Here is a 24767-nt window from a genome sequence, read left to right as displayed (position 1 = left end):
TCCTGACCACCAGGGGGCGACTCCTCTGGTTGTATAGAAGTATATGCTTCATGTGTTAAAGCTGCATTCTCTCTCCTGACCACCAGGGGGGCGACTCCTCTGGTTGTATAGAAGTATATGCTTCATGTGTTAAAGCTGCATTCTCTCTCCTGACCACCAGGGGGGCGACTCCTCTGGTTGTATAGAAGTCTATGCTTCATGTGTTAAAGCTGCATTCTCTCTCCTGGCCACCAGGGGGGCGACTCCTCTGGTTGTATAGAAGTCTATGCTTCATGTGTTAAAGCTGCATTCTCTCTCCTGACCACCAGGGGGGCGACTCCTCTGGTTGTATAGAAGTCTATGCTTCATGTGTTAAAGCTGCATTCTCTCTCCTGACCACCAGGGGGCGACTCCTCTGGTTGTATAGAAGTCTATGCTTCATGTGTTAAAGCTGCATTCTCTCTCCTGACCACCAGGGGGCGACTCCTCTGGTTGTATAGAAGTATATGCTTCATGTGTTAAAGCTGTATTCTCTCTCCTGACCACCAGGGGGGCGACTCCTCTGGTTGTATAGAAGTATATGCTTCATGTGTTAAAGCTGCATTCTCTCTCCTGACCACCAGGGGGGCGACTCCTCTGGTTGTATAGAAGTCTATGCTTCATGTGTTAAAGCTGCATTCTCTCTCCTGACCACCAGGGGGCGACTCCTCTGGTTGTATAGAAGTATATGCTTCATGTGTTAAAGCTGCATTCTCTCTCCTGACCACCAGGGGGCGACTCCTCTGGTTGTATAGAAGTATATGCTTCATGTGTTAAAGCTGCATTCTCTCTCCTGACCACCAGGGGGGCGACTCCTCTGGTTGTATAGAAGTATATGCTTCATGTGTTAAAGCTGCATTCTCTCTCCTGACCACCAGGGGGGCGACTCCTCTGGTTGTATAGAAGTCTATGCTTCATGTGTTAAAGCTGCATTCTCTCTCCTGGCCACCAGGGGGGCGACTCCTCTGGTTGTATAGAAGTCTATGCTTCATGTGTTAAAGCTGCATTCTCTCTCCTGGCCACCAGGGGGGCGACTCCTCTGGTTGTATAGAAGTCTATGCTTCATGCACGAACACACGTCAGGACTGTACCTCTGATCCATGATGAAGCCCAGGGAGGTGAGAGTGAGCAGAACGTAGCCGGTCATCCCCAGAACGGTGAGCTGGGACAACATCTACAGGGATCCAGAAAATACATTAGAATGTAAACCGTGAATTAACATCACCCGGCTGGTTAAGGTTACGATCGCAGGAGACCTCACTGGCGAAGATGCAACGTGTCCTTTGTGTTCGTCCAAGAACCCGTAATCCATAAGAACCGTATCACCTGAGGACCTTTTTTATTCCGTGAATCGCAGCGGGTTTTCTGGCCTCCGTCCACCCCGTCGGGAGGGAAGGAACGCGGCTGTCGGAGAGCATTAGAGCCGAGGGATCATTCGCATGAAGGTTCAAGGGGCTACAGACACAGTTATTTTTAGTAAGAGGCTCAACGAGCGGAGAATCATTTGGGTATCTAAAAAAAAAAAAAAAAAAAGGTTACGTGAACTTATCCGCGTGTCAGGAAACGTCATGATCTATCATTTTTTTTCGGGATTATTTCATGGTCCAATCAAAAGTAAAAAAAGTCCACATAATACCTCAATGTAACGGTCTTTGATGTAAATATAAATATACTTAAAGGTCGACCCCATCTGCATTCGTTATAAAGGTTATAAATACTGGGAATGCTAGCTCCCATCAAAGCCACTAGACTCCATTGACAAATTATGTAATTTTACACAAGAGTTGCTGGTTTAACGCTGCGTCTATCGGCTAGTTAGTTTGTGGTATTGTCTGACTTTATATATATATTTATATTTATATATATATAAAATATATATATATATATATATATATATATATATATATATATATATATATATATATATACACTACTGGGAAGCTATAGAATTATTTATAAAATCCTAAACAAATGAACTCACCCAACAAACCAAAAGTAAAAGTGTTACAGTTTCAGAATAACTGTGTATGATATTACTGGATTATAAAAAGTGTTATAGTGTAAGCTTCACTTCAATGTTCAATGCAAAGTACTTATAGTTATTAAATGAATGTAGTAGGAGTTGAAGCAGCACAGCACATTCCTTTATGGTGAATGCTGACCCACTTGTTACAATACAAACTGCACATAATTAGCCCCTGATTGCACATCATTCAGCTAATCTAAGTATGTCGTGTCGTTGCAGGTTCTGAAGTCCAAATGGGGAGTTGTTTGGAGATAAGGAGCCCGGCGACGTCCACGCTCGGCCTCTCATAATAACCGTTTAGCAAACCCTATAATAAAAACGGACACGTTAGAATTAACGCAAAGCCCATGACCTCTTGCGTTCGGCGTGTCATCAATTGTGGGGCTAAATAAGCGCCTGGCGGACATGTGGGTATAAATACATAACAGTGGCATGATTTATCGTCGGGGGGCCGCGGCCGCTCACTTTGTTATTTTCCTGATTGCTGCATCCTGAAGGCTTTTGGGGGTTTTTTGGGGGGAAGAAACGGTTGACTCGACAATTTAAGGCGTTTTGTTTCGTTCGCTGCCCGGGGACCACCAGCTGGTGTTTCATTCGCCGAGAGGGAGAGGGGAGGTGTGTGTGTGTGTGTGTGTGTGTGTGTGTGTGGGTGTGTGTGAAAGGGGACCACAACTGAAGGAGCACCATGGGGGTAGCGATCAGAAGAAAAAGACAGGCCATTTTATTTGGGAGTTTGAAGGCGCATGGGCGTGACGGCACTTTTTTTTTTTCTTCTTCTTTTTTTTTGGGGGGGGGGCTTAACTAAAACTATGCCCGGGGGGAAAAGAGGCTTCCAAAGATAACTGCTGAGGAGACCTGTTTCTTTCTGACGGAGGAGGAAGGGGGTCTTCTTGGCTTCGTCGAGTGGAAAATAATAGACAAAGGTTGTGCTGGCGGGGAATGCCGATCAGTCATCCTGTCACGGTGTTAGACGGAGCCGGTCTTTTTCCTCCTGCACGGCTAAGTAGAGGACTCGGCTCCGCCACAACAAACTGCGTAATTGGGTGAAATAATGTTGTTGCGAAACACAAACACGCAGCCTTAAATTAAGAACCCTCCCCCCCCCCCCGGACCACCTCGTCATACTTTAAAAAGAGGGATTACGGTAGCGCGCGACCGGTGGAGGTCAACCGCTTTTAAAAAATGTTCTCCAGCGCCTCCTTCTGAAGGATCGACCGCGTGCTTTCGAGCAAGGCAGCGAATCAAGTTTGAAAGCATTTACAGTTTTCTCCATCTGTGACACACACACACACACACACACACACACACACACGCACCATCTTGTTTTCAAACAGATCGTGGTAAGTCCCCAGCGCCAGCAGGAAGTGGATGACCACATACGCTCGGAGAGGCAGCGGCCAGCTGGGCCCGTGAGGCACTTCCTGTCCGGTAACCTGCACATGGAAAATATATATATATTTTTTTTAAAACATGTTCAATTCCCCAATCCCTCATATTTTTGTTGAGATTTTTCTGGACGGACTCTCACACACCGGAACGAGCACTGCTTATATAACGAGATCGCTTCGAGTTCAACTGGAGTGTTTATGGCGACGCGTTCAGAGGTTTTACGGCGCGGTCGTAGCGTTCAACGCTCGGTACCCCCGACCGCTTATTAATAACCACCGTGAATACGTATCAAATAGGACGCGTTGTCAGAATTATTCCATTTACGGGCCGGACGGACCAATAAAAACATGTGTAACGTTACGTTGTTTCAACGTTAACTAGTTCTCACACACTTTCATTAGCGGCACGAGACCTGCAGGTCTTACAACTGACCCCGGTTTGGCAGGCTTTTGTTTTATTTGTATGCTTTCCTATTTTTTTTTATTTTCTCAAATTAGCCGTTTCCACGAACCCCCGGTAGGATCCCTCTGGTGCCATAAACAATGATTTCCCCTATCAAAGACATTTAAGTTGCACTCCTTAAAAAGGATCATTTGGGTCTGTTGAGGGGCTCTATGGGGTTCTCATGCATAGGACAGTAGATGGCGGTCTGCACCCCCCCCCCCGTTTGTAGAAGCATGCATTAGTACCAGGATGTACTGATGGGACGTCGGCTCAGTTTAGACAACAACAACAAATCAAGTGTCCTTTTGTTCTTCTAGGTGTCTAAAATACGTGTTATTGCTGCAGTACATGACTTTACACATACATCTTTATTGCTATTGCAAGACAAACATCAAAAATGGACTTTGCATTATAACTTAAGAGACACTGAAAACAAGAAAAAAATAGAGCGTTAGGGAAATGACAAAAACAACAGAAAACCAAAGTGAGTGAGAATGTTGTGTGTCTTTAAAAAAGGGGAAATACCAGAAATGGACTCATAAAAACTTCTCTCATGACCTTTTCTCTCTTTCTACTTCTTTATTTTCATTATAACATTTTTAAAAAAAGGAGCAGTGTGAATTTCCCCCCAAAAAATGTTGTTACAAAGTCGTCCAGTATTTATTGGACACAAAATAAAACAATTTAAAAAAACGTTCAATCACAGAGGCCTGTCTTCTAATTCAGGGGTTTTTCCCAAGATCCCGAGGACCCAAACCCACCACATGCATCCCCATCCCGGTCCTGTAGGTATTCCAGGTGCTCTGCTTATTCTCAAAGGGCCACGTTCCAACCCTCTTTTCCTCTCTCCTCCCTCCCTAAGCCCTTTCCTTTCTTTCCCTAGATATCGACGAGCAGCGTCAAGACATTCGGGTTCGATTCCAGCTCGGGGTCCGGGTTCTAGAATCGCCCCGCCGGGTCTGAGGGGCCAATTTAAGTTTATTTGTACTTTTTTTTTTAAAGTGTGAAAGCATGAGGGAAGTATATATATGTGACACCGTCAGCGTTATTTCAAAGCTAACCGCCGGGGCCTGTATTTCTTTCTGCACGCACACACACACGCACGCACGCACGCACGCACGCACACACACACACACACACACGCACGCACGCACGCACGCACGCACACACACACACACGCACGCACACGCACACGCACACACTGCATGCGGTTTTAATCCGCCCAGACGGCCTTTTTAAAAAAGAGGGTGAAAATGAACTTATTGTGGTTCCCCCGCTCTACAAAAGGCGGCGCAGCTTTTTATTTGATGTGGCAGTTCCTCGTAAAAAAACGCGGTAGAAGATGCGAATCCTTCGACGGAGGAAAAGCTCTCGAGTCGCGTACGTGTCGTGCGTCGTCGTGAAGCGACACCTCCTGCAGGAACGGTGCAAACAAGTGATTTTATAAACCCACCTCGGGGTTGTCGGCGTGGTCGCCGAGCCGCGTTTTACCAGGACTCCAACTCGGGCCTTTGAGGAAAGTCGACAGCTTGTCGCCGACGGTCTTGTAGGTCTTGGACCTTCTCCACAAGTTCAAATAGTAGTGCAACTATATATATGTATAAAAAGAAAAGAAAAAAGAGAAGAAACAACATGCAATAATTGATGATGATTGATTGACGGAGCCACGACTAATCCCAAGGATCATTGGGCTGGTCGTTGCCCAACATCCCACCTGCTGGCGTTCCACTCCATTGGCCTCCTTCACCTCCAGCTTGTTTGGAGTGGAGTTATAATGTTATGGTTTCCAAAATGGTCACTCAGCCGAGCAAATTGGGGGGAAACCGGAGCTCACGCCCCCCCCCCCCCCCCCCCCCCCCCCCCCCCACCCCCCCCCCCCAACCCCCTCGGCTAAAAAAGGACCTACCTGGACGTAGAGGATTTCAAAGGTGTTGATGGGGAACACCAGGCCGAACACCACTTTGTCTTTCTCTTCAGCGAAGGTACCTGAGAAGAACATGTGCAACAACATGAATGAATACCTGTATTGAATACATGGATACATATAACACGACTCACTTTTTTAGCTACGTTTTTTTGGTCTCCACCAACTAAAAAAAGCCCAAAGTTTGGTTTCATTTTCTTGTTATAACGAGGATAATGGTTCCATTATCCTCCATACCACCTCTAACATATGTTTAGGAGTTATTAATGTTACTGAACACTAATAACAATCAGCAGTTGGGTTTTTTTTTTTTTTTTGCATTTCTCCTAAAAATAATTAAATATTGCAGCTGCGAGTGCATTTTAGCATTTATTTTTATAGGTAAAAAATAATAATGATTTTATTAATTTTATATGTGAATAATCTCGGAGACTCTGGATCTTGAGGCCCAATAAAAAACAAAATACATTGCATATCTCTAAATTGAAAGAGTAAAAATACAAGAATGTAAAAATAAACACATTCAGTGTTATTTTACAAGTTAATGATGATGTATACAGCTCGTGAATACAATCCAATTACTATTGTTTCTGTATGTATTTATCATATACTCTTTATTAACAACTTATTCTGAAGAATGGGAACGTAAAAAGAAAAGCGAGGCAGCATTCTTTGCACTTATTGATCCTAGAATAATGGTGTTGCTCACCAAATAATCGGTCCCATATGATGAGTATTCCTCCGTAATTCTTGTCGATGCAGTATTCGTTCCTCCCTGGTGGGAAAATATGTTACGAGATGAAATTATGTTCAAACTGTTGTGGAAAAAAGGTAAATAAAATAAATAAAATAGAGCTGATCTCACCGTGATGAACTCTGTGGTGTTTCGGGGTGTTGAAGACCCACTCCAGAGGTCCGAGGTCTCTGATCAGCTGGAATGGAGTAATAACAATAAATATGTCATGCAATGTGTTCAGTGGGTTCATCTCAACATCGATATATATATATATATATATATATATGGTGTGAGTAATTGATTTAGTCCTTGTGGTGGTGCAGGATGAAAGGAAAAGGTTCATCCTCTGGGGATTCTGGGGAGAATGTATAACTAGCTATTTGAGTTATATATATTACACGTAATTGGAGATACATTTTTTTTTGGAGGGGGGGGGGGGGGATGCCTTTAGATGGACCCCTGATGTACAAAAAATAACCAAAGTCATAAAGATTCTTCTTCTGAGAATACTGAATGTTGACCCATCTTTAAAAGGAATCAATAGATAGTCTGAAGATAGTGATCGATGGATAGTCTGTTGATCCGACTAATCCTTAAGGATCCATTACGGAGACACTTTGTTCTGTGGGTCGAGTCATATAGTTAACTCATTACTTTCATATATATTCTGGGTTATTTCTCCCGATCGCAAGTCGTATTTATGGACTGGGGGAATGAGAAAAAAAGCCCCCAAAAAAAGCGAAACGTTAAACCCCGTTAACACTCAAAGAAAACAAGTCAAAAAGCATGAAAACCCATCAAACGTGAACCCCTCTTCTCTTCTTGGATATCAAATGCACTAAAGAGTCATTAAAGATGGCCGAAAGGGTTCGAGACTCAGCGTTATATATATATATATACACACGTGTATTTCTCACATTTCCGTGTTTCTGGATTATCGTGTGTGATGTTTTTTCGATATGTGGAGAAAACGTGCGCGGCTGGACCGAATTCCTCGGTGATTCATTATTTTACATGTAACGGCCGCGTCTGGCAGTCGAGCGTGAGAGTTTTTTTTTTTTTTATCTTGAATGGAAAAAAAGGGAGGGGGGGCTCTGAGGCTTGACATCAAAAAAAAAAAAAAAAAATATATATATATATATAAAAAAAGACCATAAAGGAGGCATAAATTACAACCCCTTCAGAAAATTGTGACTATTATGACTAATAGTGCACTAAAAGATGGAAGGAGTCCCAAATCCATTCATTCCCTCTCCAGATTGTGGGGATTGTAGAAGTGATACTCCTGGTCGCTTTAAAAAAAAATAAAAAATAAAAGAGAGAGAGAAGCGGTCGTGCTTCTGTTTGGAATATTTCATGAAATCTCATTATATTTTTTTACTGCAACTCTCTTTTGGAGTCTACAAAGGGTTTTGGGAAGGTAACTTTAGCCCCGCGGTCACAATGTGCTACATCTTGGCTGATTACGCAATCACGACGACGTTACAATGTGCACATGACAGAGTGGTCCTGAGTAAGCTCAACGTTTTAAAGTTTCTTTTATTCTAATCGATTGCTTTATTTTTTTTAATAAAGTTTAAAAAATTGCCTGTAAAAATAAAAAAATTAAGTGAATGTATTACATTTAAAAAGTATGAGAAATTGAGAGTAAACTGGGCGGTTTAATTCCCCGACAAGCTGCAGCACGTTCATGTCTGTCCTCAATGTCACCACTTCATCATTTTATCCTATATTTGAATTTTTGAAGGTAAAAACATATGTAAAAAAAGAGTCTCCAGAGGTCAAAGCGAACCTTTTGACCTCTGGACGGGTCTGGAAAAACCCCGAAAACATAATTAACTTTTGCAAAAAGCCAATTGATCATCTAATTCCCAGTTGCAGTAACACGCAGCGGCTATGACACATTTTATTTATTATCTTTTATCTTTTGGTGAAAGACATAAAACAGGAACTGTGCACCCTCAAGCCCCGCCCCCTTTTCATTGGCCAAATGGGTTAATTGATGACAGAATGAGACGTTTACCTCGGTGTGGATCCAGAACTGGTAGAGGAGGTTCAACTGGATGTGGACCGCGAAGACCGTGGGGGGTGCAACCAGAGCCACGGGCAGGTAGAAGATCTGCGGAGGAAGAATATAATAATACAAAATAATAAAAAAAATAGAATGATCTTCGAGTGAATATGATCTTACCCACGATGTGAACTGCTGGGTGAGGGACTGTCTGAGGGCGGTGGAGAGGTTGTAGTACTCTGAACTGTGGTGAACCTGGTGAGAAGCCCAGATGATGGCCACCTCTGGGGGGGGGGGGGGGGGGGGATTACACACACACACACACACACATAAATATGCAGCATTAAAAAAAACGCACACATTCAGCTGCTTTTGCATCCCCACCACCGAGGGATTCATCTCCACTAGCCGCCTCCCCAGATGAGGAACGAGACACTTTTCATCCCCAGAAGGAGCCACTTGGGTCTCGCTCCGGGCCGAGGCTCGAGTGGAGCCGGCCATTGGAGGAGAAAGAGGAGGAGGAGGAGGAGGGTTCTGCAGCTGGTTAGCGTCCAGCCTGATGTCCCAGTGCTCCAGTTGACATTCCTCTGCCGTGTTGTGATACGTGCTACATTAATATCTGTGTTACACTTCATTTTAACATCCAAAGGGAACGCGCTTGTTAAGTTTTCACTGGATCTCCGGGCCGGTTTCCGGACCACCCCGTCTAGCCCCCCCCCCCCTACAAGAGAGAACCGTAACCTTCACATATTTGCAGAACCACAAAGCCCCGTATGGACTATGTATGGCGGTGCATTTGTTATTAAAGTTATTAAATGAGGTTTTTTTAAGTTTTATGAAGCGGCTTCGATGTCGATGGGATTTGTCGTTTGTGCTAAGCTAAGCTAACTGTCGCCTGTATGTAGCTTCAAATGTACCGTCAGTTCTATCTCAGTAGATCTGGGGAATTAAGCCTCGACCTGCTTGGAATAAACAACGTTAACAATTGCAGATTCAATAAATGAAGGGAAATTAATTGAGTCGCGACACAGAAGTCAAAACTCAAGTTTTTTTTTGTTTTTTCGTCAAGTCGGGTTTAAGTCATCACCTCTGGTGTCCACAGGGTGGCAGTGTTCAAGCACAAACACACAAATAGCTCCGCTAAAAAAAATACAAAAGTTTGAGAATATCTTTCAAAAGCCACAAACTCAAACTCGTTCCTCTCTCAGCGTTTTAAAAAAAAACTTGTGAATCGCATCGGGGGGGGGGGGGGGGGGGGGGAGTCGAATATCCCAACGACGGCCTCGCAGCACCTGAACAAACACGCCGCCGAAGGTGTGCGGAGGAGCTCCTCGACCTGCCCGACACCTTTCCAATCAGCAGAAGCCCCCCGAGGAGCTAGACTACCGCTCCCGAGCAACGCTCCACACCTCCGGTATTCAACAGGGTTATTGCTGGGCTTTTAGCAGGTGTGAGAGAACGAGTGTCACGGGGGAATGTGTATGGACACACACACACACACACACACACACACAGTGTTTAAACGCTGTATTTTGCATTGAGTCTAAACTTTCTCCCCCCCCCCCCCACCCCCTCAACGTAACCGACGTAAAGCCTTCAGACGAGTCTGAAGGGGTTAGAAGGAATTAATAAGAGGAGAAGTCTGACTGCGTCTAAGACGATGACGTTCCTTCCGCTGCGCACCGCGGGGGATTCAGAGATGAACGGCCCCGCCATGAGAGGATAATCCAGCCTTTGTTTAATTTCCAGCAGCCCGAGTCTCTTTTTTTGTTTCTCTCTTGGCAGGGTCCAGGTCTAAGGGCGGGCTAAGATTGATGCTTCTTGTCATTGATAGGAAGTAGGAACCGCTCGGCTTCACTGCGAGCCCATGTCCTCATCTCTGGACTCGGCGGGACGCTGCATAGTTTGGCAGGGGCTATTCAGGAGGGGAAACCCCGTTAATGGTGAGAACCAATGCCACGGAGCCCGCATTTCCCAGGAAGAAGCAGAAAAATACTGCTGAGGAGGGCACTTCCATCTGGCCTCCGGCGAGCCTCGACTCGCCCTCTCTCAGGAATAGCAAGCATGAGTGCACGCTAATCAGGTGACGGACAGTTTGGACCCATTGCATGAGACTCTGCTCAAACTAATACAGCATAACGTTGTGTTTATGTTTACATCTGTGTGGCTGTGGGAATCATGACCGCCGTCTGTTTGGAAGAAACGAGTGGAAGTAGTGCAACGTTAAGCCTTTAGAGGAGGAGGTCAAAGGGCAAAGCCGATGACAGTCCAATCAACTGGAAAAGAAAAACAACTGTTGTTGGAATCGTTTCTTATATCAGTGTTTCTCAAAGTAGGGATGGGGGACCCTCAGGGGTCTGTGGCACTCTGCCAGAGGGTGCGTGAAATAATTTGCAATAAATTATAAGATTGTGCTGCATCATGAAAAAGTCAACTTTATAAAAAAGTCATATATATATATATATAAATGCATATTTATATATTTAAATGCATAATATATAAATATGCATTTAAATATATAAATAGGCATTTAAATATGCATTTATGAGCAGTGGGCTGCTGTAAAGCGCTCAACAACCCAACATTCTAGTCTTGAATCGGTCTTTTCAGGGTACAACAAACCTACTGCAGCTTAGCTTAGCTTAGCTTAGCTTATTAGCCATCTGACCATCTAACAAATGAGGTCTTGGAAAATGTTCCTTCGCGTCTAAATGTTTAGAATTCGTAGCGTCATCCATTACTGAGTTCGTGGTCTCCTGCAACCAAAACAAGCCTGAAAGAGCTCCGACAGCGCGTTGATGCGATTCTACGACAGTTCAGTTCTCACTGTTGAATTACACGGTGACGCATAGTCAAGGCCCAAAAGTCATCATCAGTCACGTTACGCCACCCGGTCTGTTTACGTCCACGTCGGCGCTTACATGACCGGAGGCCGCATGGACGCAAAATATATATATATATATATATATATATATATATATATATATATATAGGACAGCTTCAATCGAGGCCCCGCAGTCCTCATGATAATGATCAATGTGTTCCTCCGTGAAAAGAAAGTGTGACTCGTCAATAAGAAAACAAATCAGGAGGAGGAGGAGGAGGAGGAGGAAGAGGGCGAAATCCACTCTCTGTAACGAAACCTCATGTTGACGCTTGTTTACATGAATCAGCTGCCAGGTCATCAGCCTGTGGCGGAAAACAAAAAAACAGCTGGCACCGACAAAAAAAACCCGTCGTCCTCCATGTGCAGCCCTTCTCCTGAGTGGTGGGGCCGACCTGTCAATCACAGGGGTAATGGCCTGTGAACGGCCCTCCGGTGTTTTGGATCGGAGGGGCTCTCGGACGGGGGGGGGGGGGTGCCAACTCAAACAGCGGGACGGTCGGCCAACTCCACCCCCCCCACCCCCCCCCCCCCACCACCACCCTGCGTACTTCATGCTGTCCACACACTCAGTCACACACACTCAGCTGAACACTCAGCGGGGTCAGGCCCACTTACAGCTCCCACAAACAGGGTGAAAGGACTGAGTATACAAGTGAAGGGCCACGTAAAGCCAGTTTTATTCTTACTCTCTCTGTTGCAAGAACAACCAATCAAAATAAAAAGTTTAAAAGTGAAATATAACTCCAATTGTTATATGCTTTTCCCCTTTTTAAGTTTGCATTTATGTATGCATGTCATAATGAAACGATTAACAATTATATAGCTTTTTTTTGTATTTAACAACTGAGTTGCATGGAAACTTATTGAATCCTGTCTCACTGAAACATGGATGGGAGACCAGGCGAGTGATACATAGACATTTATTTAAATAATAAACACAAACAAGCTTAAACAAACAATAACAAATAAGCTGCAGTGTCAGCCAGCCGTTAAAGGGAGAGACCCCTCCATCTTCAGGTGTTGTGTCTTCATACTGGCCTCTGGAGGGGTCCAAAATGTTATTAGTATCCAAAATGTTATATATATATATATATATAAAAACATATGAATGCGTATGAAGCAGAGCTTTCAGTCGACCAATCGGTCGGTGTCTTTAGTCAATTAGTGATTTTCTCCCTGTTCTTCCACAGCATTCGGATGTCTTTCTCGATAATGAAAATAACTGAGAGTTACAGCATCAACGCGTTGCGTTTACCCTCCATCAGTAGGAATATCTCGGTTCTTTAAAAAATAAACATATATATACATATATATAAATATATATATATATATATATATATATATATATATATATATATATAAAATGGTGAATCAATTCAGAATCTTAGAAGATGAGAATCTTGAATCTTACTTCAATCTGAATATTACCTCTCATCGTCTTCGTCCTTCACGTTCACACTTCATCCCTCCAAACAGTCTCTCCGTGCGACGAGGGGAGCGCACGAGGGGGGCGCACGAGGGGGGCGCACGAGGGGGGCGCACGAGGGGGGGGGGAAAGAGGGGGGCGCACGAGGGGGGGGGGAAAGAGGGGGGCGCACGAGGGGGGCAGTCAGCCTCAACCGTCACAACACGCTCCTCTTTTCCACACTTTGTTTGAAAGCTCTCTCTCTCTGGTTGTTATCTCGGCCTCCCATGAGGCCTTTCACTTGGTCTCCCCTGCTGCCGAGAGCCAGACCCCCACATCCTGACCGCTCTGCACCGACAGAACCAGCAAACCAAGCGGGGAGGGGGCCCGGATACTTTTGTCTGACCCCCCCCCCCCCCCACCCCTCTGCAACCTGCACCCGGGCCAGGAACCCGCCGTCACCGTGAAGATTTATGGAGCCCTGGGCAGGTTATTCCCCCCCCCCCCCCCCCCCCCCCCCCAGTCCCCCTCCACCACCACCACCTCCGCCCTGCCACACCGCCCAGACGAAGCTCCTCTTTAAACAATAACATCCACATCGTCCGGGTCCCCCTCGGGGACGGAGGACAGCCGAGGAGTGCTGGGCACATCTGTTTGTCTTGACGACTGCTGCTGTCTGCAAGGCCAACGCAGTGTGTGTGTGTGTGTGTGTGTGTGTGGACACAGCAGCACACAGACACGGAGGATGTCGTAAGGGTGCACATCTTCCTGTCGGCGCACGTGTTGGTCTACGTGGCCTGAAACAACACGCTTCACCTCCGCCACAGTTAACTTTAACCTCATATCGATACGTCTCTGACGGGGGCGCCGGAGGACGTGGCTCGAGTCCATCCTGACTCGTTTTGTTGCATTTCAAACTGAACGTTCCCGACAACATCAAGTCGGGAGACGTCGCAGGCAACACAGGAAACAAATCAGGGATTCGAAAAGGCAAAAAAAAACAAAAAAAAAAACGGGCGTCACGGGAGACGATATCCGGAGTACAGGAACTTAAAGGAGCAAGAAATAATCAGCCAGACAAAAGACTTAGAAACTAACGAACGGCAGAGACGCACAGGAGGGCGGAGTATTTTTGTGGCTTCCGGCTGGGTTTTTTTTTTTTTTCACACCGACCGACAAAATGCAAACAATATGCTGCTGGAAGGGATTCACAGACTGTGGAACAACAAGTTAATTGCACGTCACTGTGAAAAGATATACGTCTAACAAGACCGTAGACCGTGTCCTCAACTAGCACCATGCGCTGCTCTCACAACACAGGTTGTGTTTCACTTCATTTCATAGAGTCAATATTTGCAGCGTTGACTCTCCTCTGCATGCCGTCAATTCACTTCTGGGCCACATTGACTGACGGCAGCCCGTTCTCGCATAATAAGGATTAAGGTCAGGGGAGTTTTCCTGGCCGTGGACCCCAAAATGTCAATGTGTCGTTCCCCCGAGCCACTTGGTTATCTTCTTCTTCTTCTTCTTCTTCTTCTTTCAACCATTTCAAGGTCTTTCAAGTTGCAAGGGTTGGGTAGCAGACAAGGCAACAACAGGGCTGAAAGGTTATTAAAAGTCAGTAAGTTCCCAATAAAAATGTTTTGACAAAAACAATAATAGAACATCTGCATCGACTCGTGTTTTAACAGCTATACGTATCTCAAATGTATTAAAAGAGGCCTCAAATACACCACGATTATCAATTTAAGGGCCTCCAATTTAACTTAGTTGTAGCGCATTAATCTGAGATTTAAGAAACGTCAATTGAACGCGTCGAGAGTCCGACTCTTTAAAGGAAACATCCGACTCTTTGGCCCAAACCCAACGTCCACGCTCACCTGCTCACTTTGAGGCACGCTGTTGCAACGTTGTCGAGGTAAAAGTGTTGTCCCGTTAGCATTTACACAATTTCTAGCCCATTTACCAGGTGACATCATGTAAGACCTTTCAGGGTTCAGGGATCCAAGCTCGGGTTCAGATATCAAGCATTTTAAAAAGTTGTTTGTTTTAATGTATGAATTCAGACTTTTTTACAAACCGCCATCAATATGTAGTTATGTCGACATTCTTTGTCATCCATTAAATCACAAATGGTTTACTTTGGGTTCATAGAGCTGTAGTCTACCAGCCAACGTGGGATGAGGCCAGATAGACAGTTCAAAACTCCATTTGGCTTGTATTTGGTACACTTCCCATGGGTGTAACAGAACAAAATGCATCACAAATGTATTTCTGCCTCGTCGAGTCGGATCAAAAGCTGGCTGGTTTACACTCGAGATCGCCATCACATTGCATTCCCTCACCGTCCATATAGAAGACATTAAACGTTGCACTTTTCAAGCGTTTCTCTGACGTTTTCGGAGCTATAAGCGTAAGAGCGGTGTGGCGAGACGCCGGCAGCGTAACTCCATTACCCTCACATATAATCAAGGGGCACGGACAGCTGACTGGCTGATTAATGGCCTCCGCCCCGCGCCTGCATATATAGACGCCGCCCCCCCGGGGAGCAGAGCTGCTATTAGTGGCGCTCAGATGCGAGGTTAGAATAAACAGAATCGACGGGGCCTGTCAACATCGTGGCCGCGTCCGCCCCCCCCCCCCCCCCCCCCCCCACCCCCCCACCCCCCCCGCCCCCCCGCCCGCTCACCCAGAAATCATCTGGTTCAGGATAGGAAAGTTTTGATCATATATAGTCCCGCCTGCAGACAAAAATGTGGGCGAAATCGGAATTTGTTTTTCTATTCTCGTCCGTCCCCGGGTTATTAACCCGATGTGTTTAGAGGGTCGTATTATTTCAGCGGTTACGGGGGTGAATATACTTTCTAGCAATCTGTCAGCAAACTGAACACTTCCAGCTTTTTTAAATTTTTTTTATTCCCAAAAACAAAAAAAAATGGATCATTTACGAAAGAAGGGCTCACTAAAAGCTGCAGCGTATTGATTCTGGGACGTGCGCCGATGAGTTTCGAGAGTTTAGATTACATTACATGTCATGTTAGATAAAACAACCTCTTCATTGGAGGTAGTGTGTGTGTGTGTGTGTGTGTGTGTGTGTGTGTGTGTGTGTGTGTGTGTGTGTGTGTGTGTGTGCGCACAAAAGGTCATTCAAGAGTTTGAGGATTGCCTCAACTTGAACCTGGACTCGTGTTAGTCAGGGGGGGGAGGGGGGGGGTATTATTTATTTATTTATTGACTTTATTTGATCTATTTTGGTATGTTTTCCTTTCTTAACTTATTATTATTTTTTTGTCATTTTAATGTACTGTGCATGCTCTGCACGTTCTCTTGCATTGGTAAAATATTTGTAAAAATACATATATATATATTCCACCAAAATAAAAGCAGGATCCTGTCACAAGTTTCTTTTCTTTTTTCTTTTTTATCTACGCTATAGGAGGATCATGCGACGTGTGTGAGTGAGTGAGTGTCTGTCTGTCTGTCTGTCTGTCTGTCTGTCTGCCTGCCTGTCTGCCTGTCTGTCTGTCTGCCTGCCTGTCTGTCTGCCTGTCTGTCTGTCCGGGGCTAAACTCTCCAGGGCCTCCCGTGGTTGCGGCTACTCACACTTTACTTGACACACCTTTCATCGGCTGGTTAAGAGGAGCAAGTCAGCGGGCAGTCAAAAGAATGGGGAGGAAGTGGTGACACATCCGAGTGGACGCTCTTATTGTCAGACACACACACACACACACACACACCTTTCCTAGTTGCTACATATTTCCGTCTGCAGAATCCTGAATTTCCTCAAGCCGGCGGCAGACAGAGGCAGCCTGTTGTTCTTCCAATCCGTCGTTATCTCCAAGATCGCGGCGTCTGGCAAGAGAGAGAGTGAAGCCGAGTGGGAACGTCTGCTCGGCAGAGATGGCATCAGCACCGGCCCGAAGGCCGTTCAGCAGGACTTTCCACTTAATTATCTTTGAGCCGTCCTTTCATGTGGAAGTCATGAGGGGGGAAAGTACGAAGGGGGAGGGGGGGGGGGGGACGGGAGAAGAAGAAAATAAGGGCCATAAAACTGAAAAATGATATTCTAGACGGAGGCTAATAAGGGCTTGTGTTTCCCAGCAGAGGATGTCACTTTCGCCTCATTTTGCAGTTTTTCTTCTGTAACCGCCAACTTATTACGCAACACCCAGATTGACAGCGTCCTCGACACAAATGGGAATAAAGATGCGGCGTTCCTGCTGTTGTTTGCCACGAGCGGCGATGAAATGAGACCCGGCGTTACGCGACAAGTTAAAACTGCTGAGAAAAAAAAAAATACTTTCTACCCCGCATTCCTGCAGCCATTCCTCGGCGCTCCGTTATAGGAAAACCATCCATCCCACAACGCCCGGAGGATTTGTTGTTGAAGCTCGCGGCTAGAGATGACCTCGGCCGACCGGGGTGACGAGTGAGGGCCGCGCTGAGCCCCGTAACCCGCGGTCGGCGGAGAGAGCCGGGCACGAGGATGAAAAGCTCAGATCCCGAAGCAGAGCGCTGCGGGCGCTCGGCACCAGACAAATTATCCGCGACCCCGCAATGTTCCACAATAACAACGCTATGGCAGAAGAGGAAATGAAAGTAGACCTTTCTTCTTCTTCTTCTTCTTCTTCTTCTTCTTCTTTTTTTAGATGTGCAAAATGATTCTGCAGTTCAAAAATAAAAACAATTCCGACCAAATAAAACGGAGCAGATATGTGATACTGTGAGCGTCATCCCTCTGCATTGTCAGACAATGAGGGCAACGACGGGAACACACACATTACAGCAGCAACCCTAGGAATATGGTCACACACACACACACACACACACATTAGCCTGGTTTCCTGAATCGGGAAAACATGTGCGCGGAGCTTTGTTTACATGATCAACGCTGACATTTAACAAACAAAATCTGATCCTCCCCAGTTTCCTTCATGAATCAAGTTAAATGATAAATGTTTATTATTATTTATATTATGCGTTAACGTCGGCCTTGACACAAACTGGGAACTGTCCGCTACCTCGTAAAACAATTGCGCGGGATCAAGTTTTCTGTTCGTATCCCGGCGACTACCGTTGCCGGGGTAACCAGCAAAAGTCACAACAATATGAAAAAGTCCTCCAAAACAAAACAAAAAAAGCGAGGCGCACGCGAGATGAAGAAAAGAAAAAAAGGATTCTGGTTTCGGGTTAAATAAACTCCGCAAGTGGCGTTGCTTAAATTACTTAAAGTTGTGTGACAAATAAGACACGAACCACGGCCTCCTGGGTGAAAGTCCGGTATTTTTAGACATACTATCTACGCCAAATTTGTCGGTTCGTTATACACGGATTGACCAATTGGTACATCAAATGTACTGGACTCAAGGGGGGTCCATGTGTACTCGGATCCAGGTCTGGGTCCCTGATGTGTTTCAAAAAAACCTCACACCTCTGCTGAAATGACCTCCAGTGCAACGGAGACCGACTCCACCGATGTTCTCGGTCATCACGTCGGGCGGTTCTTGGCGAGAAAAACATTTTTTTTTTTTTTTAAACGCAGCTTCTGTTGAGCCACATTCTGGACGTTAAGCCCAAACCACGTGGACGAGGCGGCCCCCGGGGGCAGCTCGAACGCGCCACCGACGCAAATAAACGTCGGTGCAGGCCGCGAATAAATACCTCTCTTCCGGTTGTGTGGCGGCCCGAGCATCTGGCACGCGCATCTGGCACGTCAATCTCCCGCTGCATGAACGCCGTATTTAGTATTTCTGCTCGCCGGTCGCCGCTTTAGCGCCTCGGACGCGTCCAGCTTGTTGCTGCGAGAGCTCCGGGGTTTAAGACCACAGCCCTCTGGAGGCTACGGCCTCTCACATCTGCACAGCTCTAAAAACCAGCTGCATGTAACTCAAAAATAATTGCTTCCTCCACAACGTCCAGGACAGCATGATGTGTGTACTATCTAGTGTGCTCCTCCCTGCAGGGATGGCAACTAAATCAATATTTTGCGAAACCATTTATCATCAGCTGGCTTTTTTTTTTTTTTTTTTTTTGGCATTATCTGAGTGACACAAAAAGGATGTGAAAACTCACAGAAGCTGTTTTTTGAAACATATTTTGAAGGAAATTAAGAGTATTCGTACGATCCGTGCAGGCATGGTTTCTACTAGCATTTGAATACTTTTCCACCAAGAAAAGTGGTCACTCTTCAAATCCATTGTAAACACCGTTAATTGACCTCAGCCGCAGGGATCCGAGAAGGAGTGTTTCTTAAGCTGTGATGAGTTTAAAACTAAAAGAAATGGATGCAAACCTGTTTCTGTGTAATGTGCAGTGCAGAAACCCCCAAAACCACAACCGGAATAATTTAAAAAGGGTCCTAATGAACTACACTCGTAAGCTGTGCGTTGCGAGTCGTGTGCATCGGTGTACCGTGAGCGCAGCGGTGGACCCAGTAGTAGCAGAAGTCCACGCCCACGAAGGTGAGCCACCAGGTCCAGGCAGAGTCCCACGGCAGCTCCAGCAGGCGGTACCGGTCCCACACGAGCACGTAGGCGGTCAGCTCGCAGCTCCTCATGAACAGCCTTGAGGGGAAAGGGGACGGTCAGTCCACGGCGTGCACGTGTTCAGGGACAATATCGCGTTACGGTTGCACCCGGGACACCGTTCAAGTCCCGGGTGCTCCCGCTTCACCAGACACCCTCTCAGGAAGGGTGTAGATATATAGGTCGGCCATTTCCTGCACGCCCGGCGTCGAAAATCAATCTAGCGAGTAACAAATTACGACGACATTGGTTGAAACGACATAATTTGAAATGCTTCGTTGGTTACACAGCACGAGGAGTGAGATATCAGGGGAAGCCAGTACAAAGACTTTATGAAACATGGACGTAGACTCTGTGATATCATGTGTAACTTCATCCCTAATTTTTATAGATAAAGTGGATAAAGATTCGCCCTCATGCAGTTGACATCAATGGGGGAAATTAGCGCCTAAATTTAAAAAAAAACGCTGTGTAATGCTATAAAGTGGCCATCTTGAATAATTGCTGTTTGCTGCATGAGCCAATCAGAGAGTAGAGGCGGGGTCAAGGCATAGAGGCGGGGCCAAGGCATAGAGGCGGGGCCAAGGCTTCGCTGTAGTCTGGTTTGTAATATTGCCGCCAGGAAAAACACCCAAAACAAAAACCTCTTCCACCTCTGCTGACCTTTGACCCTCGGCTCGGCGCTGTATTGCGCAACGTCCGTCAGGAAACATTAGGTTGTTTATACATACACGCAAACATAATATTATGTTAATTACTTCATATTTCACTCAAAACTAATGGACCACAAGTTGGATTAAGTGCCGTGCAGGCTACTTTTTGAATTTGCCAGACTTTGCTGGACATCGTCATGGTGACAGATGCCGGTTCAGTCAAGTTTAGACCAGTTTAACCCCCGACGTGCAGCACAACCACCCGATCACTTCCCACAGCTCAACACTCACAGGGGGATTCTGGAGATCATGCCACAAGATACGGAGGTGAGTCCGTCCTTGATGGTGGGCACTGTTGATCTCGTCTTCAGCAGGCCCACCACCAGCTCCAGCACCATCAGCCCTACAAAGAAAGGAGTGGCCTGCACACACACACACACACACACACACACACACACGGATAATCATGAGTCAGCACTGTTACAAACTGTGAAAACAAGACAGTTTCATGTCCACTGTTGCTTTTAGTGGGGTTGTGTTGAGCCTGAATATTTGTCTTGGCACGCGAGCTTAAAGGCCTGCAGCACTTTCATGATCCGTGACGCTTGTTTCACTCGACCGGTCTGCTGCAACCGGACGGAAAGCCGCAAACATTTCAGCCGCCGCTGGATTGGTTGCTTTTGAGTGCTGAATAAATCACACTGTGAAACTGGATTGTCACTGAAATTCAGATAACCTGTGGTAACTGACAGCTGCGGAAGCCATTATTTGTCTTCACTTTGTTGCTATAAGTACCTTAAATGTAAAAGGCATTCAGAACATTAATATAGAAAACAAACCCCCATCACAGTTATAGTTCGGTGAAGTCATCTTCCCTCTGTGTGTGAGTTGGAATCAGAGCTTCTACTTGCTTTGTTGACATAGCCGGACGCCCCTTTTAGTGCATGTCGGCGTTCAACACTGTTAACTCTGTCAGCACTGTTGCCCTTGTTTGCACTTTGAGCACTGTTAGCAACGTTAGCTGCGTTAGCAACGTTGGCACTGTTACCACTGTTAGCAACGGTAGTACTGTTAGGAACGTTAACTGCGTTAGCAACGTTAGCACTGTTGCCCTTGTTTGCACTTTGAGCACTGTTAGCAACGTTAGCTGCGTTAGCAACGTTGGCACTGTTACCACTGTTAGCAACGGTAGTACTGTTAGGAACGTTAACTGCGTTAGGAACGTTAACTGCGTTAGCAACGTTAGCACTGTTGCCTTTGTTTGCACTTTGAGCACTATTAGCAACGTTAGCTGCGTTAGCCGCCGTCTCAGCGGTCGCCATGTTAAGTGCGATGAGGAGGAAATTCCCCCCCCCCCCCCCACTCGTAGACGAGCTACGAATATTGAATTTAGAACCTTTTAAGTGACCCTTTATCAAAAATAAATCAAGTTTTTTTTTACTTTGAACACATTTAAAAAAAATTTAAACGAGCAACTTGTTACGTGCTTTTCTTTATTTTTTTTGAGGGTGGCAAAAACAAAAATGTAAAGAATATATTTTGTTTTTAAAGTTTTAAAAGGATGGACTACATTTAGTAACTAGTTGTGACGAATGACAGGCCAGTGACTGTGCTGGAAACATGTAATAACCCCTCGATGGGTCCGTCGAACATGGAACAAATTAGTGAGGGACGGGGTGACCAAACGGGTCACGGGTGCGGCTTCGGCGGCGTGTCGGACCTGCTGGTTAGCTTTCGCCTTGAAGGCGCTCATTGACCAAGTGACTCCGGTCGTAACCCGGGACACACATGGCCCCCGCCGAGAGCGAGCAATGAGGGACGTGACGGGACTGCGGAGGAGCACATCTGCAGGTGGGGAGGGAGGAAGTGTGTGTGTGTGTGTGTGTGTGTGAATGGAAGTGAGAGGGAGTGTACATGCATGTGTGTGCATAAGCCCCATGTGAATGCCTCCACTTTAACATGCAGGTGTGTGATGTGAGTGTGTGTGTGTGCGTGTGTGTATGTTAGGCGAGAGCACCACCGGGGACCTGCGATCACACGCAACGCTCCCAACATCTGGCAGCAGACTGCAGAGCCGCAGCCAACAAATGGGCTCGCGGCGCAGGCAGACCTCCTCCAGACCTCCTCCAGACCTCCTCCAGGCCTCGTCCAGACCCACTAAGAGACAGATTATCATTCTGGACGGCGGTCAGGAAAAAAAAAAAAGAAGAAACCCTTCGCCTCCTTTTATTTCTCCTCTCGCCTGTCTAGCGGATAGTTTTTACCTCTGCAGCGTTTCTCGACAGCTCGGGGCAGAATTAAGGCGAGGGGGAAAAAAGGCTCCTCTTTGTTTTCAACACCGTCTCCATTTTCTCTTCCATTTATTTTACATAATTTGTTCTCCATGTTTGTTTTTCCACTGTTTCGGGGGTGATATAGCTGCATCATATGTCAGGAAAACCCCAGAAAATGTACACTTGTGTCTCCTTTCTCTCCAAAGTTAATGGGTAAAGGTCATTTTTTATTGTTCTACAGCATAAAATGCATCAGTAAATACCCCTGCAATGTATTTTTAAGCTTTTCTGCGTCTTAAAAAAAAAAGTTAACTAGCATGTGGCTAAAAGAGACACCGAAACGTCATCACTGGAACACGAGTCCTCCTTTTAGCTGAGAAAAGAAATAAAAAATAAAAAGTGGTTTTCATCATAAACATTTGTTCGCCACATAATTTAAAAGCAACAATCCCATTGGCCGTTTGTCGTGGGAACCAGTGGGACGCCGACTTCCTGGTCGGCCTACACAATGACATCACCCCCTGCAGCGCTCCAGTTTACCCTCACAAGGCGCGTGTTTTTGGATGGTGCGTGCACTGAAAACGTCTCTTCTTGTGTTTTTTTTATCCTTTTGCAAATAAACCAGCGTGTTTTATACTGCAGCATACTTGCGTGCTGCCCCCCCGCCTTTGTTGTGGCATCTAATAATTGTATTTTTATTTTCTTCTTGAGTTCGAGAGACATTTGTGGACCAGATGTCTGCATTTTTTACAAGGCCACGGATGACTGACAGCATGCAGGCCGACGATACACTTTCATCACCGCCGGCCGCGTGACATTTGAAATCTACAAGACCCCACGGAGCAATCGTTCCAAAAACACAATAATTAATGACACAAAACAAACTGTAAACAGTGCCGAGTCACACACACACACACACACACACACATGCAGACTTTTATCGCCATCGAAGGGCCCGGCAGCAATAACAAATTTGTTTAATCAGGTTTTGGTAGTGGGTTATAAGGCCCTCCTGCTGTGGGGGTAATTGTTCGCCTCCCCCTGATGTGCCTCGTAAAAAAAATTTAAAAAAAACTCACAGCAAAACACGTGCTGCTAAACCTGCACCAGACGCTCGCCACAATAAACGGCAACTGAGACACTGTAAACTGTGACAGTGAGGAGCAGACTTTATTTTTTTTAATTGTGCATTAAGTAGACGTGGGAAATTATTCAGTGGCAGTTTACATATGAAGTCTGACTGTTGCATTACATCACTCAGACGCAGTAAAAGTCTCTAAATCACAGGAATATATATATATATATATATATATATATATATATATATATATATGATTTATATACCGATTTATGCAACCTTTATAGTTTAATCTACAGCAATGCGTCCCGTTCTATAATACCTTCATATGAAAAATAAATACTTTATTTAGCTTAGCTTAGCTTAGCTTTAGCTTCTCGTCACATACCGGTAACACATTTGGAGATGTGTGGTCAGGAAGGGGGAACGACATTTTAAATCTGATAAGTAACTTAAGTTGCGGGACAAATATAGTTCAGGAGGTAAATATTGTACTTTGTACTTAACATGCATGTGGAGCAGAGGTATAAAGAGCTCAAGTTCCCTAACACTGCAGCACAGTGGCCGCTTCAGGAAACGCACTTTCCACATTCCACGTGTGCAAAAGGTGACAAACAATCGCAGCTGGAACCGCTGGATGCTTTTGAACTTTGCTCGAAAAAGTCACTTAAAAACCATAAATCGATGACAAATCTCTGCAGCTGGAGTTGATAATTGAAAAGAAAACACACACAAAAAAAACGTATTTTTCTGTGACCCATTGAATGCAACACTTCTTTTGTTTTTCTTATGTGGGGTTTTAAACTTGTTGGGATACGTTCAGGCTTTGGGTTCGTCCTCGGCCCTTAAGCCCTTGAGTGACAGGAAAGGTCACCCTCTCACACACACACGCACACACACATGCACGCGCCGGACTCTCATTTGACTGTTACACAAAACAACATAACCCCGCATACGCGCGCGCCTCGAGACCTGAACCCACCTGCTGCACATACTGCGGCACGTCCTCCAGGTCCCGATAGGAGGACTCGTTCGGCGTGAGCATGAAAAACAGGGACCGGAATCCCGCGGACGCCGAGCCGGGATCCACAGCTTCAGCCATCTGTGCGTGTGCGCGTGCGCGCGCGCCGCTCCTGCAGGTGAGTTCCTGTTACCTGCGCAGATATTGAACTGCTCTCTAACGGGTGGGAGGTGAGGGGGGGTTGTTGTTTCCCCTCTGCGCTGCGAGTAAAGTAGGTCAGCGGGACAGCGGGTCAACCTCCTCGCATGCAGGAAACGGAGTCCCGGGACGGAGGGGGGAGGAGGGGGGGGGGGTGGCGACCGTTCACCGGAAGGTGCCGGCTTCTTTATACCACGGGAGGTCTTCTTCAGTCAGCCTGGCACTTCAACCGCTCCTTGT

At 45.9% G+C, this 24767-nt stretch overlaps 1 protein-coding gene across 1 annotated transcript in view; it reads right to left on the bottom strand.

Annotated features, from left to right (window-relative positions):
- Positions 1-24470, bottom strand: part of agmo (alkylglycerol monooxygenase) — a 36620-nt gene extending 12150 nt beyond the window's left edge. Inside the window, exons 1-11 of the mRNA XM_034554283.1 lie at positions 24351-24470; positions 20309-20439; positions 19252-19403; positions 8729-8832; positions 8561-8656; positions 6667-6733; positions 6511-6576; positions 5784-5863; positions 5331-5465; positions 3361-3477; positions 1110-1192 (exon numbers count right to left, since the gene is read on the bottom strand). Coding sequence (XP_034410174.1) covers positions 1110-1192; positions 3361-3477; positions 5331-5465; positions 5784-5863; positions 6511-6576; positions 6667-6733; positions 8561-8656; positions 8729-8832; positions 19252-19403; positions 20309-20439; positions 24351-24470 — 1151 coding nt within the window. The remainder of the gene's footprint in view (positions 1-1109; positions 1193-3360; positions 3478-5330; positions 5466-5783; positions 5864-6510; positions 6577-6666; positions 6734-8560; positions 8657-8728; positions 8833-19251; positions 19404-20308; positions 20440-24350) is intronic.
- Positions 24471-24767: the final 297 nt, after the last annotated feature.

The sequence above is a fragment of the Cyclopterus lumpus genome, chromosome 16 (genome assembly GCF_009769545.1).
Source record: "Cyclopterus lumpus isolate fCycLum1 chromosome 16, fCycLum1.pri, whole genome shotgun sequence".
Classification (NCBI taxonomy): domain Eukaryota; kingdom Metazoa; phylum Chordata; class Actinopteri; order Perciformes; family Cyclopteridae; genus Cyclopterus; species Cyclopterus lumpus.
This window is presented reverse-complemented; position numbering and strand designations above follow the sequence as displayed.